This window comes from Clavelina lepadiformis, chromosome 2 (genome assembly GCF_947623445.1).
Source record: "Clavelina lepadiformis chromosome 2, kaClaLepa1.1, whole genome shotgun sequence".
Lineage (NCBI taxonomy): Eukaryota > Metazoa > Chordata > Ascidiacea > Aplousobranchia > Clavelinidae > Clavelina > Clavelina lepadiformis.
In genome coordinates, this window is record NC_135241.1 from 14,758,936 (window position 1) to 14,782,216 (window position 23,281).

General features: G+C 34.1%; 2 protein-coding genes across 3 annotated transcripts; both read right to left on the reverse strand.

The window, feature by feature from the left end:
• Window positions 1-612: 612 nt before the first annotated feature.
• LOC143446547 (rab5 GDP/GTP exchange factor-like) lies at window positions 613-14,049 on the reverse strand. 2 transcript variants are annotated; one of them, XM_076946214.1, is made up of 11 exons: window positions 13,472-14,049; window positions 10,771-10,880; window positions 9,859-10,100; window positions 7,682-7,830; window positions 7,356-7,519; window positions 5,865-6,080; window positions 5,355-5,457; window positions 4,453-4,550; window positions 4,083-4,247; window positions 3,297-3,499; window positions 613-1,880 (listed from the first exon to the last, which is right to left on the reverse strand). In XM_076946214.1, the coding sequence occupies exons 2-11, from the start codon at window positions 10,852-10,854 to the stop codon at window positions 1,547-1,549; spliced, it is 1,758 nt and encodes a 585-aa protein (XP_076802329.1). In that variant the 5' UTR covers window positions 10,855-10,880; window positions 13,472-14,049; the 3' UTR covers window positions 613-1,546. The 2 variants fall into 2 exon arrangements, with proteins under 2 accessions (XP_076802329.1, XP_076802328.1); XM_076946213.1 differs by lacking the exon at window positions 13,472-14,049 and adding an exon at window positions 12,576-13,113.
• Window positions 14,050-16,351: 2,302 nt separating this feature from the next.
• On the reverse strand, window positions 16,352-21,430 carry LOC143446546 (uncharacterized protein KIAA0825 homolog). Its single transcript, XM_076946212.1, has 2 exons — window positions 18,206-21,430; window positions 16,352-17,928 (listed from the first exon to the last, which is right to left on the reverse strand). Exons 1-2 carry the CDS (start codon window positions 21,393-21,395, stop codon window positions 17,735-17,737), a joined length of 3,384 nt encoding a protein of 1,127 aa, XP_076802327.1. The 5' UTR covers window positions 21,396-21,430; the 3' UTR covers window positions 16,352-17,734.
• Between the last annotated feature and the right edge of the window lie 1,851 nt (window positions 21,431-23,281).

Here is a 23,281-nt window from a genome sequence, read left to right on the forward strand (position 1 = left end):
CTTCTATCGTTGGTCGTAGGGTAGGCAAGCCAGTGTTTGTCCGACGAGGTTTGCATTCATTCGAACATGCCAAAGCGATGCATATTGGAGTTTTGAAGTGTGGTAGAAAAAAGTATAAGAGAAGAGACTGTATGGTCAGGAAGATTGCCACAAATTGTACATATGGTAATTACAACTGATATATTCTGTCGGCTACATTTGGGCACTGAAAGACAAATAGTGTGACTATTTTCAGATTTGACCCAACTGGTGTACCCCCTTGTTTAAACAATAATCATTTTAGCTGATAATATTTGTTTAGGTTACGTGAAGAAATTGTTTAGAGAGCTTCTAAGGAGAGTAGCTGAAGTTTTTGCTGAGTTTGCAGAAGATACTTTTCCTAAAAAAGGTTCAATTATTTTATTTTTCCATGTTTGTTTCCAATTTTTGAAATATTTTTATATTTTCATAATTTTACTCTCTCATTGAAGCGTATTGTTTTCGTTTACTCGTACACGCACAACTAACTCGACCAACTGTTCTCTTGTACTCTCTTCTCGGGGTCAGCTAGTTTTTCGCACAGCGGGGGCGCGTCGTAACAAGAAAAGCTTCTAGAAATGTATCACTTTTAGAAATACTTAATTTACATTTTTACATGTGTTCCGCGTAACAAACACCTTTATTAGACTATATCATAGTAAATTTAACAAAGAAAGAAAAGCAAGATAACAATTATATACTTCTTTATAAGTTATAACAAACATGTGGAATGGATTCGAAATAAAACAATTATCATTTTTAGTTTTTGCGTCTAGAAGCTTATTGAAGATTTCTATTTACCAAATCTAGCCCTTGACTGGACAAAATTTTGATAAATATAAAAAAATATATATTTTTTCAGCAAAGCAGTAATAATTGAGGTTTAAGAATTTTTTTCGTGAATGGTAAGAAATCATTTTTTTGATAATGCAAGTTAGCGAATAACCAAAACACACAATACTGTATTAAGATTTCACATACTGTTCCATCGGAATGCATAGTAATATCAAAAGTGGAGCAGGTATGTACGCCAATCTTTAGCACAAAAAAAAACTATTTATGTAAACAACCCAAGTTTTACTATGAAACTGAAACATTATTTGGAGTTTGGACAGCAAAATTTTGTTTACTGAGTACTATTATCATCCCAAGCAAAAGAGAAGAACTTCATCTAACATTTTTGCAGTGGATTTTGAATGCAAATAAGCAATAATGAAGGCTGCTGAAAATCAGTAAATGTAGATTTAAACCCTCACAAAAGCCGTTGCTTTAAGAGTTAACCCGAAGAATGGGAAAAATATTTTCTATCACATTAGCAATAATTCAACAAAAGATACAAAAAATCGTTAACTTGAATTATTTTCTTTGTATTACTGGTAAATACCAGTGGTTGATGTTAAACTGAATGCAAATCTGGTAAACAAAATTAAACTTTCAAAAAAATGATCACAATCAAATATTGATTTTACGGGTTATTTGCAATACTTAGTAGCGTATCAGACATAGCTAGCACTGGATATTTAACATACTAATTCTGTTGATTCGATATAACAGTTGGAACAAGTGGGGGTGGCAAGTTGTCTTTTGTAGCAATGTCATCGTCCAGTGCAGACGTATACTGATTGCGATGTTTGGAAGAAGTTGCTGTACCTGCAGCATTTTCTTCTCTCAAAAAAAAGTTTCGAGTAGGTGAAGTAGAAGAAGTAGAAGATTCATCACTCATTGCACCGTCACTACCTAATGGGTAGTTGATGTGGGGAAGTTGTTTTGCTAGGGCTTTATCAACTTCCATTTTAAAACGTTTTGAGTGAAGTTCTATACCTTTTTTCATACCAATTGCTTCTTGGAACAGTTTTTCTGTTCTAAAATCAAACAAAAAGAAATTACTTTGTGTGCAAATAATAATAGCCGTTGATTTTTTCTGAAATGCAAATGCACATCGGTTCCAACATAGGTTGAGTTGTAAGCTGACAGAGGCTGGACTAACAAGCAACTTATTGTGCACAAAAGGTTTGACTGACAAAATCTTTAAATGGAGTTTTTGAACAATTGTTTAATGCAGGGGTGTGCAACCTTTTGTACAAGAGGGCCAGATCCCAACAACTGGTTGAAACCGCGGGCCACACCTTTAATTAACATACACGTAGTTAAAAGCACAAAATCAATAACAGTTTCTTTCGTTATTGGTCTTGTGACTTTATTAGGGGTTATCTCCTTGCAGAAATATAAGTTAAGACGCAGCTAACTGCTCAGCAATTGACATCTTTGTGAATTGCGTTCTTGCTTTGCACAAGCTAGCCGTTAGGCCCTAATCGTCTGTCTGTGACGCAACAATACCCTAACGGTTAGGGTATTGTTACGTCACAGACATTCAGCCAAGGTTTGATTCAGCACTGCAAAGGGATTGGAATTGATTGCACATAGCAGACTAAACTAAATTAAAACTCGTTTCGCGGGCCGCACACCGTTCAAAATTGTCACTTCTCCGCGGGCCGCATATTTTTCCTTTGCGGGCCGCATTTGGCCCGCGGGTTGCACACCCCTGGTTTAATGTATGGCTTTGCACTGATACTTTGTTACTAGACTACCAGTGTTTTATCAACTAATGTGAATGGGTAAGATTTATATAATCTGGTGCAAAGGTTTATCATTTGGCCCTCCAGTGGCGAAAAAATTCATGACATGATCTGCAATACAGCATCTTTATAATGATTAATTATAGGTGTTTTAGTGCAACACTTTTCACAGGTAAGCACATTGACATGTTCTATCATATTGTAGAAATCCTGGAAGGTATCTCTCTAGTGGTGAAAATACCTAAACGCGAATACCAACATGTATCAGTTAGTAATTTTTCACAGTGAATAGTATAGCCAAATTCTTTCCCTACTTGGGATTAGTGAAGGAGTTTATAAGATATCATTCTAATGGCAAAATAAGTTAAATTTTGATTAATTTTAAATTGGATGCCTTGTAAATAAATCCTGTAAATAGCCATCTATGACAACATTGCCCAAGGTTGCTATGAACTGAATGATTTTTTGATGAAATTGTTTTTTTTTCTGAAACTGCCGCAAACATGGAATTAGTTTCTTCTTAGTGCTTTTTTATGCGCAGTTGTTTCATTTTAATTATGTTTTAATGTTTTCTTATTAAATTGTTTTTTTTAATTTCAACCAATGCAGAGTCTTGTTATCTTGTAATATCTATAAAGGTAATAATAAAAGGTATGCCTTCTTAGGTAAGAATGTAGGCATGAAATGCACAATCTCTAATACCTTTCGTGAAGTGATGCCAACTCCTTCAAATTTTGGTACATTAGTTTGAGTCCTTGGCACATGTTGTTGTCTTCGTGCTCCATTAACCTATTTGTTACAGTCATCTCACCATTCATGTATGCATCAAACTCTGCCTGGGTGAGAGAGAGACTTGCTGCATTTAGGCCGTTTTCTGAATTTTCAATAAATGACACAGCGCAGCACTATAATAAAATAAGCAAATTAATTTGTAATTTTTATTTAAAAAAAAATAGTAATAGTTTTACACGAAAAGAAGTGTGACTACAATATTAATGTCAAAATTTAGTTTATTTCATATAATGTTAAATAGAAACAATTGTGAAATAGGACAGATATACCGTAAAACCTCTATTTCACCGCCATAGCGCTCTATTTTTCAACTCTTGTTTAAAAGTGGCGTTCTATTAGAGGTGACGTTCAATTAGAGGTTGGCGCTCTATTTTTCGACTAGCTGGTCAGAATTTTGAAATAAAGTTTATTAATGAAAAGAAAAAACACCAAACACATTTACCGGTATATACAGGTAATTAGAAAATATACTAATATAATTAAATAATAATATAATTATGAGTAGAGACCTGCTAATACAATTCCGCCGCTAAAAGTGGTGTTCTATTAGAGGTGGCGTTCAATTAGAGGGAGGCGCTCTATTTTTCTACCCTTCTTTAAAAGTGGCGTTCTATTAGAGGTGGCGTTCAAATAGAGGTGGCGCTCAAATAGAGGTTTTACGGTAACTTATATTTCTTTACTGATTAAGTTTCGTACCAGGTTTGTGAAGAAATAGGCATCTTCTCCTGACATAATACGAGTTGGATTTGAAAACCTTGTAATGAAGCGTTGGTTTGACTTCAGAAGAGGAGGATTTGCTTTTAGTATAATGTAAATTAGAGCTGGAAGGTATTCATCTGCACTAGCTGGGGTACCATCATTCTAAATATAAGTCACTTATTTGGTGGCTATTTAGTAATGGGTGGATACTAATGCTTTACCCTACAAGCAGTATCATACATACTGCACTGAACTACAAATGGAAATACTGTTATCTGTTTTTCAGTCTTTAATTTTTGTACACTACATAGGTTGTCTACTACTGTACAAACATTGTCATCAATAAACATGGACAAATAGATCATACCTTTGAAGACTTAATGGCTTCAAAAATATTTTTACTGCACTGTGTTACACAAGCAATCTTGTCTTGAGGAGCCCTTTTTGAGTCCATTTCAATAATAGCTACAAAACAATAATACGTTTTATAACATAACAAACATTTATAGCTACTACTTAACTTTTCAGAGACAACAACTTGCGAACTAAAGTAAGTTATGTTTTTGATAACCCATTTTGTCAAACTATTATAAATGAAGCTATTCTGAAAATGACACAACATACGGTAATTAAAATTAAAGGATAAGAAATAGATAGTTTATAAAGTTTTTTCTATCGTCAATTTTGCAGCTTGCGATCAAGGGCGGTTTACATGTTTTTATCTAACTGAAGTTTCAGCTGGCACTTCTTTTTGTTGACAATAGTTAATCGATAAAACCTTCTTGAACTTAATATAATTTGCTTTTTGTAGTAATTGTTGTAGAGAATCGACAGTATATTGTAGTGGCTGCTCACTGTACCTTATGTTTCATTGCAGCTTGCTGTACCTTTATATGCAGCCTACATTCAAGGACAGCTTACAATCAAATATGCTAACGATACATAGTTCCACAAAAAAATGTTTCTAACATTAACCTATTACAATGGTTTTCAACCTTTTTCATACAGTGACCCATTTTGCAACCCAATATAATCAAACGACCCCCTTCCACAATTTTCAGCTAAACATATATGTAACGCTGTTGTGTATTCACAAGCGCAAAATAAATGCTCTCGCGACCCCTAGAAAAAAGGCTAATGAGTAATGATCCCCATCGGGGTCGCAACCTCCAGGTTGAAAACCACCGGTCTATTAAGTAAAATTTACTGTCCACTAATCCCATGAACTTCATGTTAAGTTTGTATAAATTCTTAAGTAATAAATCATACCTGTAATAGCTTTTAATGTGAAATCAGAAACAAATGGTTTCTGCTCATCAATATTTGCATCTAACATCGACGCCGTAATCCAATGTAAATTTCTGATTCTGGTCTACAAATGTTAATTGAAAAGAGATTAGTTTAGCTGAGAAACCATCCATGTACAATCTGCGAGAGTATTGTATTCATGCAACCAATTACATTTGCAAAATAAAATAAGCTAAAAAAGGTTTCTTGCTATACATTCATTGAAACAACACATAAAATAGTTTTGTTTAAATGCAGCTACTCTTATTATACATGATTAAAAAAGAACGCAACGATTTAAAACAACATAATTTTCATGACAGGACACACAATAAAGACACAGTTTACTTTGCTATTATACTTTGTCAGCAACTTTATAGCTAAATGCAAGGTTAAGCTTAGTATAAAAATAAGGTGAAGTGTAATATGATAAATATTAGTATTGCAATTTTACCTTAATAGTTATATGTATCCACTAACATATCATGTCACCTGGACTGTCAGATCCTGGGCTTCATCATCAGTTTGGTCATTACAAAAAACATGCCTGTACAGCCTGGTCATTATGAAGCGCTCAATATTGTCTAAAATTTTCTCCTGATGAGAGTCAGACATATATCCCTTGTAAGCAGCATGTGATATCACTCGTTCCTTCATGAAGTGATAAAAATCTTGAACCATGGCTGACTGTTGTTCTATTGTATGATTCTATGAAGAGTAAATAATACACATTAAAAAACAAAAAGAAGAACAAATACCGTATAGGAAATTTGTATTTTACAGCATGACATTGGAACTCCATCACACTAAAAACCATCGCTATATGCTAGTTAAAACAGTTATGCATCTATCATTATCAGCCTTCTACTTCATTAGGCATAAACTTCGAGATAAAGATGATAGCAAGAAGAAAAATGACATTCTACAAAAATGAACTCTAAATTTGTAATTGAACAGTGCAGTGTTAATAGCAATTACCAGTAATATCTCAGCAAATAACGCCTTCTTTTCTATAAATTGTTATACACCTGAGTGGAAAGCCAACTGGTGTTATTCAACCTTATTGTCATACAGTATATACCACATGGCTTTGCCCATATAAAAAAGTGCTTACATAGCATTTGCAAGGAATGAATCAGATACGTTAACTGTACCCGTAAATAAACCTTAGTCAAGGGTAGGCTAACTTTAAAACCACTGCATCTTGCTTGTCACTACAACATTAATTGGTACCACAAACAAGAAGTCAGTCCACCTTATAACTACGAAAGGAACAAACACATAAGTACCTCAATGTGGCTCACCTATCACTGTTAAAACAGCACTACAAATGAAGGAGGTACTATGTATTTTTTAAAAACATTTCGGTAAACGTTATGTAAGATAGAAAAATAATCAATTATAATTATTCGTGCATGAGCAATAATACTTATACTATATTCCAAATCCAGATGGATAATCTTCTTCATGTGTGTGTAAGAAAATAAGCTTATCCAGCATCATGTGCATTACTAGTAACTTATAAGGTGTTGTACCAAGCAAGTGCCACACTACTTTATTTGAATTATGAGCTGCTTTTCATGCCACATTTCATGCCTGCAGAATGCAATCAAAGAAAATTTCATGCCTGCATTCAACCAAATTATTGGCACTCTAGGAGTAATTTTGGTTTCTTTTCAAGTATCTCTTTTTTTTGTTGTCCAGGGCCTGACTTGCTGCTTAACATTTATTACAAACATATAACAACCGCCTTCAGTGGATACTTTTACAGGCTGCACTAGGCCACATAATCATGCTTTACATTTCAATCTTGATAAGGATCTTTACAACATCTTTTGCAAAGAGTGGCCAGAAATATTTCAATAAAGGGCAAATATGAAATGATAATTAATTTTACCAAAAAAATTCCACACTTCAAAGAATTTAACACCCGTGTTGCGTAATAAACACACACATAGATTATCTTAAATTACAAGCTCTTACTGTGTTAGAATGAAGTTTTTCTAAAAATATTCTACATTGTTTCATCATATCTTTTGCGGCTGGCTCTGAAAATTCTTGAAGAAAATTATGAAAATCTCGTGATGCTCGTTTGCTTTCATAACTCTGTTGTCTGTCTGGTAAGGTTGATTGATGTAAAGATGACCCTGATAAAGATGACATTATTTTAATTACTGTAGTACCATTTTTTAGAAAAAATTTCATGTAAATGCAAACACAGAGTTATCAATTAGTACTTGCTATCAATTCTTTAAAATAAAAAAAGTTTATTTGCCAGATTCATAATAATAATTCTAAAATGGGCTTACTCTTTGATGGGGAACTTTTCACAGATTTTTGTGCTAAGTTCTGGGTAAAACCAGATGTTGATTCTGATACAGGGGAAAAGAAATTCTTAAGTGTACGGCTGCGAAATCCCTTTGACTGAACTTTTTTTTCTTCAAATTCCTTAAATGATCTAATAACAAAGTTAATCTGTTGTTAATATTTAGGCACATCAAAAAACTCTTTTCTAACAAAATAGAGTGAAACTTTATTAGAAAGCAATCATGATGTCCAAAAAAATGCCAATGTGAAAGAATATGAGTCTCATTGAATCAGGGTAATTGAATACATTATTACTAGAGTGCAAAGTTTTGGAAGTTATGACTCATACACAGAAAACAAAAAATTTTTCAAAAACTTTTTATCTAACATTATTTCAGTCTGTTTGGGATTTGTCCCTTTATTGTGTTTTATCCGATTTTGTGTTTAATCATGATGACTATTAAAAAAGTTTCACTGTATTCACAAAGGACTTAGTCTAAAAAATAAATTTTAATACAAACAAATGAATTTAGGATATCTGAAAAATGAAGACAATATTGTTCCACGAACTCTAAATGCAACATCATAGTCTATAAATGTTACTATTTGTCAAGGAACTAACTCGAAAGTTAGATTTAATCCTAAGTTTCCAGGAACAAAATCTCCTAATCCAGTGTATTAAACATATTACGTCACAAGAGTCTAGCCAGTGAATTTACCAGCAGCTAATAAATTTGTTTTGCGTGGCTGGGACTTCAACATGTTAACTAATAAGATACATAGGCAGAGGTTGCAAGAAAATTTAAACGTACAATATTAAAATCATCATTAAAAGAGACGCTATTAGATTTTTACTTATCTTATTAGATTACACTAAACTTGTCATGCTACTTTATAATGCAACATGCAAAAAGACTGTGAAGTAATTTAGGGCGCTGCGTTTTTTTTTACTGAAAAATGATGCTGCAAACCAAAAAGAGCTGACCAAACCAATCCACTGCAATTAATTAAAAAAATACTAAGATTACCCAAAACGACTTTGAGTAAAAGGCATTTGACAGTTGTAAGCCATTAATATCTCGTAAGTGATTTAAGTAAAGAATTTATTTTGAACTTGACTCTAATCTATGAACTTTTTGCTTTTAAATATTAAAAGTTGGCCTGCGAGGCTCTGTCTAATATGGGTTATGAGTATGACGTTATGTACTATGTCCATACAAATGAGGACACCATTTTACACCAATGACAGAATAAAATCATGACATCAAGTTCACAATAGCCTCACTAATTCTATCAAATCAATTAATTCTCGTTTCTCTTCCATACTTAACTGATTACACTCTTAGTTTTATTCACAACATATTTAGGAGAGGGGTTATTAAGCCACAGAAACCCAATTGTTCGGGCCACAGGCCCTTTTCTTTCATCACACTTCCTTGTTTGTGATTACTTATCGGCTACAGGAAAACATATAATAGGCGAGTATTCAATGTTGAATATCGTTCAACGTTCAAATTATATATACACTACAAATTAGCAACTATTGTACATACAAATATGAGAATACATTTAATTTTAAGGCATTATGAATTGGTTTCTAAGACCTAAAATCCTTAAAAAATAAAAAAGTTTTCAGTTGGAGATAAAGCGAGAATTTTAGATCCAGCTTTTAAAAACTATTGCCTCAATGCAATGCAATCCTAAATATACCACTGGTGTTATTTAAACATTTCTTAGTTTATTCACCTTATATTGCTAATATCAATAAAATTAATATGGGTGTAACGTCTGGTATTGCGCACCTTCAGAAATGATACTACTAAAACGTGTCCATGTGCTTTGATAACATCCATATCAGAAACTACTACAGGAGCCTACCAATTTATAGCTAACACTAACTGTAATTAGCAATGCACAAAATAAGCACATAATCCACATGGTGTACATATAGTGCACAACCATACTTTGAAGAACAGCATTAAGCATGTATTTTCAAACTATAATTATTTTATATAGCATATAGAATGATTAGGCATTTAGTTTTGCTTGGCATTTTCACTGTAACCTACTGAAGGCTGCTAGTGAGAGATTTGAGAAAATGAAAAAGTTCCTTCCTCTAAAAATATGAAATATGTAGTATGAGTAAAGGCACATGCTAAAATAAAAATTATAATCACACCTGGAAAGTGAAGTTGGTTCTGTGCTAGAACGCTGGGTGGAAGACTCTTTATGATGAGAAGTTGATGCTACACTTGAAATTGCCTCTGCATTCTGCTGCTGCTGTAACATTCTCTGTGCAGGTGACTGCAGAACGCGGCCACTGGCAAGATTTTCTTGTTCTTGAAGCTTTTTAGCATATTCATGATCAAGGTTTATCTGGTTTTGCTGATACACCTCTCGCCAACATTTTGAACAATATCCCTGGATACACATAAGTAACAAAGTAAAGAGAACATAAAAACAAGTTGAAAACATAATCAAGTACATACTATTGCTATACATTTAGTAAGCTAATGAACCTCTAATCAGTCTAATGGGTAACCTCTAAGCTAACGGATATTTTAACTGAATACTGTATAATTAAGGGCTGTTTTATGATTTATTGCACGATATCAACAATGAGTACGTCTATGTTCAAAATTTATTGGTTATTTCTATGCATAGGCTGGTCCTAGAAACCTTTGCAAAGTGGAACATAAGATGAAAAAATCTTTTGATTTCTCATCACTCAAGCCCCAGTTACTGAGCTAGCCTTTGTGCAAGTTCCGAGTGTCACACATTTTAAAGTTGAGTTTTTTGATATAGTATTACCCAAATTTAAAACTGTCAGAACCAGGCCCACTGAACAGGAGTAAGTGTCATTAAAACCTTACACAAGGCCATCACAATGGTATAGCACCACTGGGTATCGAACACGAAACACGAGCCGCATTTATTGCAAGGCCAGTGCTCGAACCCCTCAGCTACCGAGCCGACACCGACATAAGTCCCTCATCAGTGTATATCAAAATTAAGAATTACACGCTATTTAAATTACAAGATGTAATTTATGTAAATTATTCCATAATACTGTAATGAGAGTTTTGCTAACCTGCCACTCGGAATTTCCGTAAAATCCACAACCAGATTTACACAATAATTCGGACTGATCAACATGAATACCTCTTCGTTGCATTATGCTGCCTTAATTTTTATAAAACCCTGCAGACAGATAAACAAAACAATTACCAGACTACAGATGACTTAAGATGCGGCTTCCACACAAAAATAATTTTAACGGGTATAATCCTCCCGATATAAATTTTGGCGTAAAAAGTCTGAACCCGTCTTTTTAGAAAACAAACAAAATTCCAAAATTTCCTACAACTTTTTGTTGAAACCAGGGCTATCTTACATCTAACAGCACTTTAAACTTGAGCTCGCTGAATGCAGTCTCGCTTTTTGCCAAAAAATTGATTTCAAGCCAATTAACGAGTTCTGTGGTGGTTGTGTGAACTTCGTTGTGGCATTTTCTATGCTGGCAACCTTGAATAAGTTATGATTTCATCTACCAAGGGAGTGACTTATTCTTCGATTATACTGTATTCATAGTAAGCAATAGTGGAAAATGTGGCCATGTACGCATGAGATTCATCAACAGGCAGGCTGTTGTTAATAATGGATGCGTTCAAGATTGCCTCTCAGAAGTCGTTTATGATAAGATCTATTTGTATTAGGTTATATTGCGGCCATTCCTTCCAACTATACATGGGTGCCAGCAGAAAATTTTCAAATGGTACGCAGTAAGTTGTTATATACCAGTAATGATACAATTGTATTATGCTCTATAAATCAACATTGTGTCCAGGGACGTTAAGGGTCTTTTTGAAAGCTTGGTCTGAAATTCTCACGCTTGTCAAACCCACCTCAAATGCAAAGAACGCAAAAATTTTGCCCCTTTATGCCTCAAAAATATGCCTTGCGCCTTGAAAAAATGACTCAAAATGAATCATATGGCAAATTATTGCGGATAATTCTAAAAAGCTGCATACAACAATTTTATAACGCGGTATAACCCGCTTCTTTTATCTTTTGTGATAAACAAAGCTGGTTTTGGGTATTTGTTTCAACGTTATACATATCGTTTGTAAAATAACCATTTGTATTATAAAATTCTCTGTTGGTATATCGCATTTCTCAGTTGCTGCACAGGTGATAAGTGCCATTTATAAAGCAGTGTGCTTGCGTATAGGCTGCTAATTAATTGCCAGTAAAGGACAAAAACTAATTATGGTTGGTTCTTTGTATTAAATTATTTAGCATGAAGCAAAGAGTAATTTTGTTTGATAAGACGTTTTAATCAGTGACGTAGCCTACTTTAAATGGAGTTCAGGAAGGGGGGCAACAGTTTTTATAATATGGTTCTAAAATTCCTACGTTTATTCCACCTTGCCCAAAATAGGTGGGGTGCAAAAATTTTGGGTTATTGTGCATGACAAACCCTTTACAGTGTCTCAAAATTTAAACTATTCTCATATTTTACATAAAATTCCTGCCAATTTATATTTTACAATTTTAAACACTGTACAGAACTATCTTTTGACACCGTGTACCCACCTATTACATGTTACTCTATTATGGTGTAAGCCAAAATATTGTTGCATGCAATCCAAAAATTGGGTTCTTATGGGGTCATGGCTCAAAGGGCCCGCCAATACGCTTGGTTTTAATGTGATTAGTTGATTACGTATGATTACATGTGATACAAGTTATTAAACGTGGTAATTATAACCAATGATGTATCTCATCAGTGGGTGGTAAATATGACTCTGAAACCAGCACGGTGACAGCCTAAAGCTTTTCAAGTTTAATAAATATAAATTCAGAAAACACAGCTTAGAAATGGTACGCACGTACATAAATATACGCTGCGGGCGCCTATGTTGCATCTTGCTTATCTTCCACCATGCCTCCTCCTAGGTCTGAAATACGGTAGTGGTCGCTTACAATTGGCTACGAAGTAACTTGGTGATAACTAGGGCCATTTTTATTTTGACCTAAAAAACTTTTTTTTTGACTTTATTTTTATCAAATTTTGACTTTATTTTGACCTAACGAAATTGCTTATTTGTAGAGGCCACAGTTCTTCCTCCAGTTACCCAAACATAATATTTTGTCAATTTCAGACCCAAACGTAATATTTTGTACAAAAGTCAAGGTGTTTTATGTATTATAAAAAGTGTGTCGTGTTTTTTGGCGATAGATTTAGGTAGCTTGTGTTATTTTGTCCTTGTGAAAAGGACACTTTGTCTCGATTTTCTCCGCATGGTAAATTCTAATAAACAGCAAATTAAACAGGGAAGAAGTAATGTAACCCTCTTCACGCGGCATAAGGATTACTTAAATACGTAACAATGAATAAACAATGGACAATTTGCGATAAAAGTTACTGCTGATCCAAGTGGGCATTGCGACTTATTTCCTGCTTTTATGGGTTAATATGGTTTAATTGTGTCGCAATTCCTGATTTACAATGCTTCCACGAGGATTTTTACAAAAATAACTCTCAAGAAACAGAAAAACTTTGTCAAAACCCATAATTTCACAAATTTTGACTTTATTGAAAATTTTGACTTTATTGTAAATTTTGACTTTATTTTGACCTATTAACTTCTTAGAAACACCCCCCTAGGTGCTGAAAACAACTTTATTCTTTGATTCGGGGTCAGACGAGGTCCTTAAAAATTTTTGACTTTATTGACTTTTGCGGGCCCTAGTGATAACCTAAGGCCTAAGGCCTAAGCTATAAGTACGTGAAAGGTCCGTGGGTTGAAAGGTCCGTGGGTTGAATCGTCCGCGGGTTGAATCGTCCTGAGTTGAATCGTCCGCGGGTTGAATCGTCCGAGTTGAATCGTCCGCGGGTTGAATCATCCGGGGATTGAATCGTCTATGGCAGGGGTCGGCAACCTTTTGCACTTAAAGAGCCATTTTAACCGATATTCCACAAAATAAAAATCAATGGGAGCCGCAAAACTATTTTCACAATAAAACGAAAACGACACTCTGTAACAAAACTGTCATGTGTCGCATTTATAAAAGCAGTTAATTCAGTAAGAAAGCAAATGAATTTGTCCACGAATCGTTGAACGTTCTGGTTTCTTCAGACACTTTTCTTTTCTTAGATTTACTCATAGTTGGTTGGCTGTTACAGCCTGCGCACTCTCTAACTAGTCTAACTGCTGCTAGTAGACTGCTAAAAACAACCTTTATGTTTATCGACTAATTATGACGTCACAACCAGAATGATTATGCTTTCATTTACTATAATGTGCTCAGTGAGATAAAGACGCGAGTGTTCTTCAGTTTGTTTCTACTGTAGCAATAAATTAATAAGAGCCGCATCAGAAGGATGAAAGAGCCGCTTGCGGCTCCGGAGCCGCAGGTTGCCGACCCCTGGTCTATGGGTTGAATCGTGCTAGGTTGAATCGTCTGACCACCAAAACTTAAAGGTACAGTTCCAATTATATCTTTCAAAAAAACAAATAAGTTTAGGTGTAGGATATTTGTGTGGTACTGACCGCCACAACTTGAAAGATAATATTTCAAAGATAGCAGGCCGATTTGGAAAGACTTCATTTGACTTGTGTTTTAGTGCTTAAAACACTCGACTTGACTCGTGTTAACGTGGAACTTTCTATTGATTTGACTCGGGTCCCAAAACAAATTAGCCTATTTTAAATAGTTGTAAAATCGTTTTTTATATTTGTGAAAGAATTTATTCAATAATTACTGTGCAATACATTCTACTGGACGTGCGAAAGCGTCAGAAATGGATAAAATCCGATTTTGTGCTTATGTTTAATTAACGTTACGAGTATTCAGATTTAGAAAGAAACAAAAATAAATCGTAAATGATAACTTCTTTGTGACTTGGCCTGTTGTTAAAACATGGACTTGATAAACGTTACTGCCTTGACGTTTGTTACAAAAACATTAACACTTATATGGGTTTATCGTCCTGGGTCAAAACGGAATAGAACCTTGCCGCGTTGCAAACAAGTCGTAGACACGGCCGGCGACTTAAGTACTACCAGGGTCAATACAAATTTTCAATTTCAAACTTTTAAGCGGGGAACGCAACCAGATGGGCGGAGGACAGCAGATATAGTCCATACAATGGTTCATAGGGTGAGCAGAAATCCAAGACAATGGAGCAGGTGCAGGGTGATGGAACGTTTGGTACACGGCGTCGTGTGGCAATAACAATCTTTTGGGTTCGAAGCAAAAGTCTTCGACTCTGGACGAAGAGTGCTTCATTCATTTTATTTTTCGTCTTCAATGTTGGGGACGAAAAACTGTGTTGGCGCAGGTGATCACAAACATATTAGCAGTTATGACAATAATTTCCACAAATTAGACGGGCAAATGTGGCAAGGCCTGGAGGGCAAAAACGTGCATTACGGACTAATACGGGCTGGTAAAAAGTTATTAGCGTCAGCACGGCCACCAAACCCAATCTTATCCCGTTTGTGCCGAAAGGTTGACGACACGAATTAGCGACGATTTAGTGGTTAAGGTGAGGTATATTGTGCGATTATTAAGACATGGACATATCATCGTGCGTTTAATTATCGCATTTGGAATACCATATTGTTCGTTATAGGGTGCATTTTGAGCAGAGTGGTAAACGGGACATAGATTGCTAACCCAAAAATTTATTTCAAGTCCGAATTACCCCCAAAAGTTAAATTTACTGGATGAATCAAAGTCATGTTTTGATGCCATTCTTTTTAAAGTTAAACTTTGCTCCCTGCGGCAAGTTTTGAGCACTCTGCGGGCGTGTACATTTGTTTAAAGAAAGTGAAATTTCTACGCAAATGTGGCAGAATGTGAGTATAAATTCGGGCTAGAATTTTTTTCAAGCTTAGCCCGAACCCGGCTTACAACTCTGTTAGAGTGACCGTTAATTGTGTTATAGTATCGTTAAGAACACATCTTTAGAAGAGACGTGCATAACATATGTCATCATCGACCTGCCTTGGAAATATTATTGGTACAATATTTCTTTAGAAGAAGCGTATTTCAAAACCAATATGCTTCACACCATATGAAACACATGTTAGGAAGAAATCTCTGAATGTTTCTTAAATAGCTGCAGATTAATTTGTGCCGATTTCGTTGCTTAGCTCATGGTCAGTTGATGCCTGTGACGCTTCGCGTGGAGTCTAACGCGTTGGTTTTCTTTTTCACTGTAGAATGATTCTGGTTTTGCCGTGGTAAGGGATGTATCTGTTCCTGACGTTCCGCAGTAAATTTCTTCTCGGTAATAAAAGTGACAAGTTTTTGTTTACTATAAAGCACAAAGTTTACAATGCATACAAAAAATCAAGAATCCGTCCAACCACATTACTACAACATAGTATCAAAAACTTGTTAATGAATTAAAGCAAAGTCTTTGTTGCCCTATGGAGAGATAAGCAACGCTCACCAACAAAAATGATGTATTTTAGCCGTATCTGTGTAATACGCTCCGTATGCTTTAGGTTTTTTGTCATATCATATATTTTTTATCATATCATATATTTTTGCGTTTTCAATGAAAATATTTAAAAAAGACAAAAAACTAAGTGTTGGGATCACTTACTTAGAAAAATACACTAACAATACTGCATTCTCACAAAAAGAACTTGAGATAAACTTGTAACTTGGTAAGACATTCCACAGTGAAAAAATGATGGAAAAGAATCTTGGGTAAGAATGCCACATACGACAAACAGATGTAATATACAGTACAAAATAAAATAACACAAAACAGGTATAAAGCAGGTGATCGATATGTGCAAAAAGAATTAGAATTATGAAAAAAACAAGATGAACACATAAAAGTGGATACAATACACAGTAGACGCCACTCAATAAATCCACCTTAATCTCAGCCGATTTCGGATTTAACAAGCGGCGATTTTAGGTAGCAGAACAACAATATTGTAAAAATGCCATAAATCATATACTTAACACAGAAAATTATATGTATGTTTAATTGGAAATGTCTTTCTATAATGAAAATCAGATTAATATCAATTTCAGTTTTCAGGGCATTAATCATACCATGTCTTTATCATGTCATACAAGTGCAATATATTCGAAAACAGTTAGAATAAATTTCCATTGTCGTTCTCTTGCACATAAAATGTGGAGTTTTTAACTGGGATTTTAAAATGTATTTTAAAGGGGAAAATTGCATCCCAGGCAAATTGGATTTATTAAGCGGCTTCTGCTGTATTACTGAAAAATAAAAGAATATTTGAATTGTAATTACCGTACAAAAAGTTACAAAAATTATACATTATGCAACATATTAAACACTTACTGTCACAATTTTCACATTGGTCTTCAATAATATCGACTACAGTAAGGCTCAATTATTCTGTTTTGCGTTACAAGAAATTAAAAACAGTTGTTTACTAAAAGAAGATATGTTTGCAGTTTGCGCCATATGTTGAGTAAATGGAGAAGTAGCTAAACAGTATTTGGTGCAGAAAACATTACCAACAACAATACCATATACAGTAATACACTTTCAATACCAAAAGTTAAACAATAAAAGCAGGTTTTGTGAAAAAGTCATGGTAAATGTTCACTGAATAAAAATTTTATTTATTGTTAATTCGTAAGTAATTAGCTGTATAAGTAAAGCATACAGACAAAGTTTTTGTGGTAAAATAAGAAACAGAACATAGTTTGGCACTCTTAAGGTTAACTTTGTATTTTTTGACACGAGCTTTCGCAAGCATAAGCTGCTTTTTGTGGTAATACTTTAGTGGCAAGGCCTGAGCTTTGCCTAAATTTTATAATCTAACCATACTAGGTAGAAGCTAAATGTGAATGCAAAGGTAGTTAGCTGTCTGTAAAGACTTCGAAGTAATCACATAGAAAAAACATAAACAACAACCAGTTGATCACCTACAAATATTTAGAATGATGCTGATTTCTTAAATCTTAGCATTTCTGTTACACACGGGTTTTTAGTTATATACATACCAAAGCTAAACTTAGTTAGGACTAGCGCTTTCCAGTTATTTGCGGCATGACTGATGTAACCCAAAGTAAGTTTTTATACTAGTAACATAACCTTTCTCTTCTTCATTAAGATATGCATTTTCCTGCATTTCTGGGCGATGTGAAACAAATTTTGATAAAATACTTTGTGGTCGGGAAGCCAAACAATTTCGCAATAAAATCTTCCAATCACATGTATCTGGGATAAACTCTGAAAATGAAAACATCAAATTAAATACACCATACTAAAAGTAGAAATGTAAGTCAGTTATGAAGTATGATCATTTTGGAGACAAATTAAACATACACAATCATGCTGAACAGACTACAATGTCGGTACTGTACCTTAAATATTACAGCATGATTAAAATTCATAGCCAACCACAAAACAGCATGAAAACATTACAAAAAACTTAATTGCAAAAAATTATCACTTCATTCTGTACTACTCAGCTATTGCAACAGGATCAATGAAGTAAAATTCATACCTTTAGGCGGTAAAGTTTCTGTATCCATATTCAACTGCTTTGAAATGTAATTTTCATTTTCTTGAAGCAAGTGACTGATTTCCATCAAACTTTTGTTCACTTCTTCATCAAAACAAAAGTTTTCATGCTTCTGGTAATGCAAGTTATCCATGGTATTACCTAATTCGATGAAATCGCTAAACACTTCATCTGTGCATTCTTTAAAACTACGAATTTCTTTCAGAAGGCTTCTTGCGCCTAAGCTCTCAGAATTAGAACACGAACTTTCTAATCTGCTAAGGCTAAGCAGATTTTTCCCAATAACTTGCAACCTTGAAATAACTTCATCAGGAAAATTGTGTAGAATAGAAGAACTTCCACTATTTCCGTCAGACAAGATTAGGTGTGCAAAATACAACACAATATGAGAGCCATAATGATTGCTTTGCAACAAACCATGGCAATTATTTTTAGAAAGTTCCTCATCAATTTTCACTAAACAATGAACGGCAGTTTCACTTAGTCCCATGCAGCACAAACTTAAATTGCTAATAACAATGCTTGTAAATAGGTATATTAGGTCATCTTCATCTTCATTTGAAACAGCTGATAAAATATCATGAAATTTCGAAGGCAACTTTTGAAGAATATGTCTGCTAAAATGTGACCAGGTGTTAGCTTCAATAAACTCCAAGGACTCTGAAACAGCTTTTATTACTGCGGAATAAACAAGTTTCAAGATAAATGTTTGCCATGGAAAGATATTAATATCATTGCATTGATCACTACGAACGAAATTGAAGCCATCAATAAACATTGAGGATGAAAAATTTTCTGAAATCTTTGCACTTTCAATGAACAAAGATGCAAAAACAGCAGGCTGCTGAGAAAAGAGTTTCAGTACTAGCAGCTGTACCTCTTTGCATGTCTTTCCGCACACTACCAGTGATCCTGATACCAAATTTCGTGCCAAGAACAAATTATCAGACATCAACATTTTAAAAGTGAGTTCAGCCCAGTTTTCAGGATTAAAAACCAATAATTTCATACTGCAAATTAAACGAGACAGAGAAGGTAAAGTGTTAAATGATCCACCCCAACCTGATGGAAAGAGTGCAGGCTTCACTAAAGAAAGCCAAGTATAAGGAGTTACATCTAGTTGCAATCCATCAACTGCAGAAGAAGCAGAGAACAAATCTGAGAGCGGACAGCACAAAACCAAAAAACAAGTAAATAAATCTGAGCAAGCTGAGTGAATTTTAGCAATCAAGTCGTTCTGTTCATGTCTATAGACTGATTTTTCTCGAGGGCATATTTCATAGGTACAGGAAATAACTTTCCACAAAAATTCTGAGCAAAACAACATGATACTATGCATATCCAGTTTTGTTTGACCAACACGATTGTAGGATGGCAAGCACATACAGTACCTGTTGCAGAGAATGGAAAGTGAATCACAGAATATTTCAGCAACAATATTTTTTGCCATTTCATGGGAATACACTTTGCTGAGACTCCCAGATATGTTCTTTAGGTATACCTCCCACATTTCTACTGAATACGAACAATTTTCACCTTCACAAAATTCCCGTGGATCTTCCCAATAATTGCTTTCTGCATCATGAAGTATAGACGAAAACAGCTTAGTTTTATGATATTGAATTGTATGCTGGTATATCTGCTTGTGCAGTTCTTTATAAAGCTGAAGAGTTCCATGAAAAGGAACTCTATTATCATTGCGCATTTTGTTTGTACAATATTGCAAAACAGCAACAATATCTGCAGCACTTGCTAAAAGAATTGATAAGCACAATGGTGATATTTTCTCAGAAATATCTTCAACCAAATTCATGAAAAATGTCTTCAATTCTTTCATGCTCTGGTTTACAGCATCCAGGAGGTCTGTTTGAAGTTTAAGTAATGGCTTGTATCTTCCTCCTAATACTCCGAAAGGGAGGAGTTTTATTACCAGCTCGAGGATGGAGCCAACATTTTTTAAGACCCGTTTCGGAAAAGGTTTACCAGTAAGAAGTGTACTTGATAGAGATGGTATATGCCACTTTTCTAAATGTAATAATTGAGAATTTTCTTTTGCCTCTTGCAACAGTGCCTGTGTCATTTCACCATAACTCTGTGTTAGGCTGGCTGATAAATATGGGGCCAAATCTTTAAGTGTTTCATACCAATCCCAATAAGCAACACCTGGCACTGATTTTTGTAATATAGATTTTTGGCTTGAACGTATTAGATCAGGAAGTTCAAAAGAGTGCTTCAAAACACCTTTTGTTAACATTACATTGCTGCTGTGTTGAGCAATGGCAATAATATCTGATTTTTCAATGTCATTTTCTATTAATAGATACATGTTAATAATTTCTGCCATTCCTGATAATATTTCCACTGGCAAATAAGTGTCAGTGGCGACAGCTGAAGAAAATTTCAATTTATTTTTTTGGTTGGAGTTGTCTTGTTTCTCAGGCTTCTGCTTCAAGGATATTTTATTTAAAGTGTCTGTTATAGATCCTGCCAATGTAAATAACTCAATAGAAAGTTTTTCCAAAATTGTCTCTTGCAAAAATGTCATAACTTCACTCTTTTCTTTATAAATATAACCACAAGTCAGAATAAGAATCACATTGCTTATGAGCTGTCTTGCATTAACAGTAAGATTTAAAATATTTACTTTTAGTTCTTTGAAATTTGATAGCACATTTGCAACATAAGTCAAATGGTGCTGAAGCAACAAATCCATTTCTCTGGAAACAATTGAAATGAATTTTTCCTCTGTAGTTTTACGTCCAAGAACAACCTGGACTTTTTGCAAGAGAGTACATAGTTTGTGAATATCATTACTCATTGTATCAACCATTTTGATGTTTTCAGCATTATGCTTGGTGCTCAAAACTGCAAACATTTCTTTTACTTTTCTGGCATAGTGTGTACCTAAATGTAGCAAAAGTTTTTCAAAGGAATCCTGCACATTGTGATCCTCTTCACACAAACTTTCACTTGGATTGGTAGCATAAGAGGCTTCATAAATTGATGAAGAATGACTTGGCTTTTCATAATTTAATGGCAGCAAATGACCTAGTTGTGGGGAAAGATGAACCAAAATCTGAAAGATATCATCTTCTTTGCCACTTTCAAATGACTGGCATATGAATCGTATTCCACTTTCTAGAACCTCATCATAGCAATGGTCAGAGTTCATGATGTTTTCAAACGCTCTAATGATAGGTTAACTTACATGCTAAACAATAAACAAGTAGCAATTAAAAGTTTAAGTAATCAAGTAAACATTTTATTTGCATTACATGTCCTTTATTTAATCTATGGTACTAAATTATTAGTTGATGATAACTGCATGTCCACATTACAAACTGTTTGTAAAATTAATTGTACAAGTAATCGTATATTGTTTGTTAAGTTGGTAAAGCAAACACAGGCAAGATATCTACAGACAATGTCTAGTCTTCAATAGTTTTTTTTTCCACTTTTAATTAGAAATATATACCTAACATAACTTTCCTAGCTTATTTAGGTCACCTTTATGGACCGAGTACATATCCATTGTCTCAAAATTATCACTGACTTTTAAAAAAAGTACCTATATATAATAAGCCGCAAGCCAATTCTTAAAACTGCAATTTTTTAACTCAGTAAAAGGTAGCATGTAATTATATTCGTAAAAGGCCATACAAGGCAAGTACCGAACCAATGTATGAAAAAAATGTAAATTGTTGTTTTTAAGTTAATCTGACTTTCTACATCGAAACTAATCTGAAATATTTCACCTTATCTTTTAAATTACTGGTAATCTACAGCATACAAAAACTTGATTCCTTGAACTAGCTCAAACTAAGACTGTCTGTTCAAGCAACTTTAATTGTGAGGGTAACCTAAAAAAGATAGAGACGTTTTAACCATGACATAGTTGTTGTTATGTTGAAATGCGTCACTGCAGTAGTTCCAAAACCGTGGTATGCTACAGTTAGAAGATCTTCCAGATGATGTGCGAAAAATTACTTAGGTTTATTGGAAATCAATCAAAATAATAGTAAAAGATCTTCTAGTTCATGCAGTAAGCATTATTTTTTGGCAATGTTTTTTATGTTTGAATAAATATCACGCTCTACTTCCTTAGTAAACCTGATGTACAGTACTGGATCGTAACAAATGTTTTTCTTTGTGACATCACAGTTTTGCAGTTATTATTTGAACAATTTTGCAGTCAGTTTGTAGAGTTGAAAATGTTGGTCAAGCTTTGATTAACAAAATATCAGAAAAAACAAAGAATTACTTTTTTCAAAGCTAATAATAGGGAAAGCCTTACTATATTTTTATTGTCTACAAAGTTGATGGTGGCTGAATCTTGTTAATCCCAGTTTATAGTAAAATAAAAAACAAGATATAGATTGGAACTCTGAAGGTTAAATTTATTTTTGATTTTTCTACACGAGCTTTCGCAAACATAACCTTGCTTCTTTAGATGTAACAAGTAATATTTCTATTGATATATTTTAAATTGATTTTTATATTGCATTTTTTTTCTGATATTCAAAAGCATTGGGCCATGGACCCCTCAAAAGCCAAAATTTTGGGTCTTCATTTGTTACAACTTTATTCCTTTCAGTCATCACATTTTTTTTGCTTGTGACTCTTTGCCAAGAAAAATCGTTGTCTATCTCTGTTTAATCATGAGAGGTGAGAGTTTGGATCAGAGTGGATTAGTTTTAAATCAATTTCCACTTTGGAAAAAAAGTGATTTTAACTTGAAAAATAGTGTTATTTCAATTCACAGCCTAGGTGTAGCTTAGTAATTTAATCATGAGAAGTGACAGTTTGGGTCAAACGGGATTAGTTTTAGATAAATTTACACTTTGGAAAAACAGGTACGGTGTTTTAAGTTGAAAATTACCATACATTTTAATTCACTGACAAGCATAATTGTTGTTCATCATATTCGTATAACTTTCCTACTTCGGTAAACAACATCCGGTAAAAAAGTGTCTACAGTACTTCATCCGCTGCCGTTTACTGAAGTATGAAAATAACAATTGTGTAACCGGCTGTTTACCGAAGTACCTTTTTCCAAAT

Excerpts from the sequence above, each read along its gene's own strand:
- LOC143446547 (XM_076946214.1), bottom strand. The coding sequence starts at position 10,854 with ATGCAACGAAGAGGTATTCATGTTGATCAGTCCGAATTATTGTGTAAA. Across the intron at positions 7,831-9,858 it reads GAACCAACTTCACTTTCCAG|ATCATTTAAGGAATTTGAAG; the intron begins GTGTGATTATAA and ends CTTTGTTATTAG. Across the intron at positions 3,500-4,082 it reads CCTATTTCTTCACAAACCTG|TGCTGCGCTGTGTCATTTAT; the intron begins GTACGAAACTTA and ends ATTTTATTATAG.
- LOC143446546 (XM_076946212.1), bottom strand. The coding sequence starts at position 21,395 with ATGAACTCTGACCATTGCTATGATGAGGTTCTAGAAAGTGGAATACGA. Across the intron at positions 17,929-18,205 it reads AGAAACTTTACCGCCTAAAG|AGTTTATCCCAGATACATGT; the intron begins GTATGAATTTTA and ends TTTCATTTTCAG.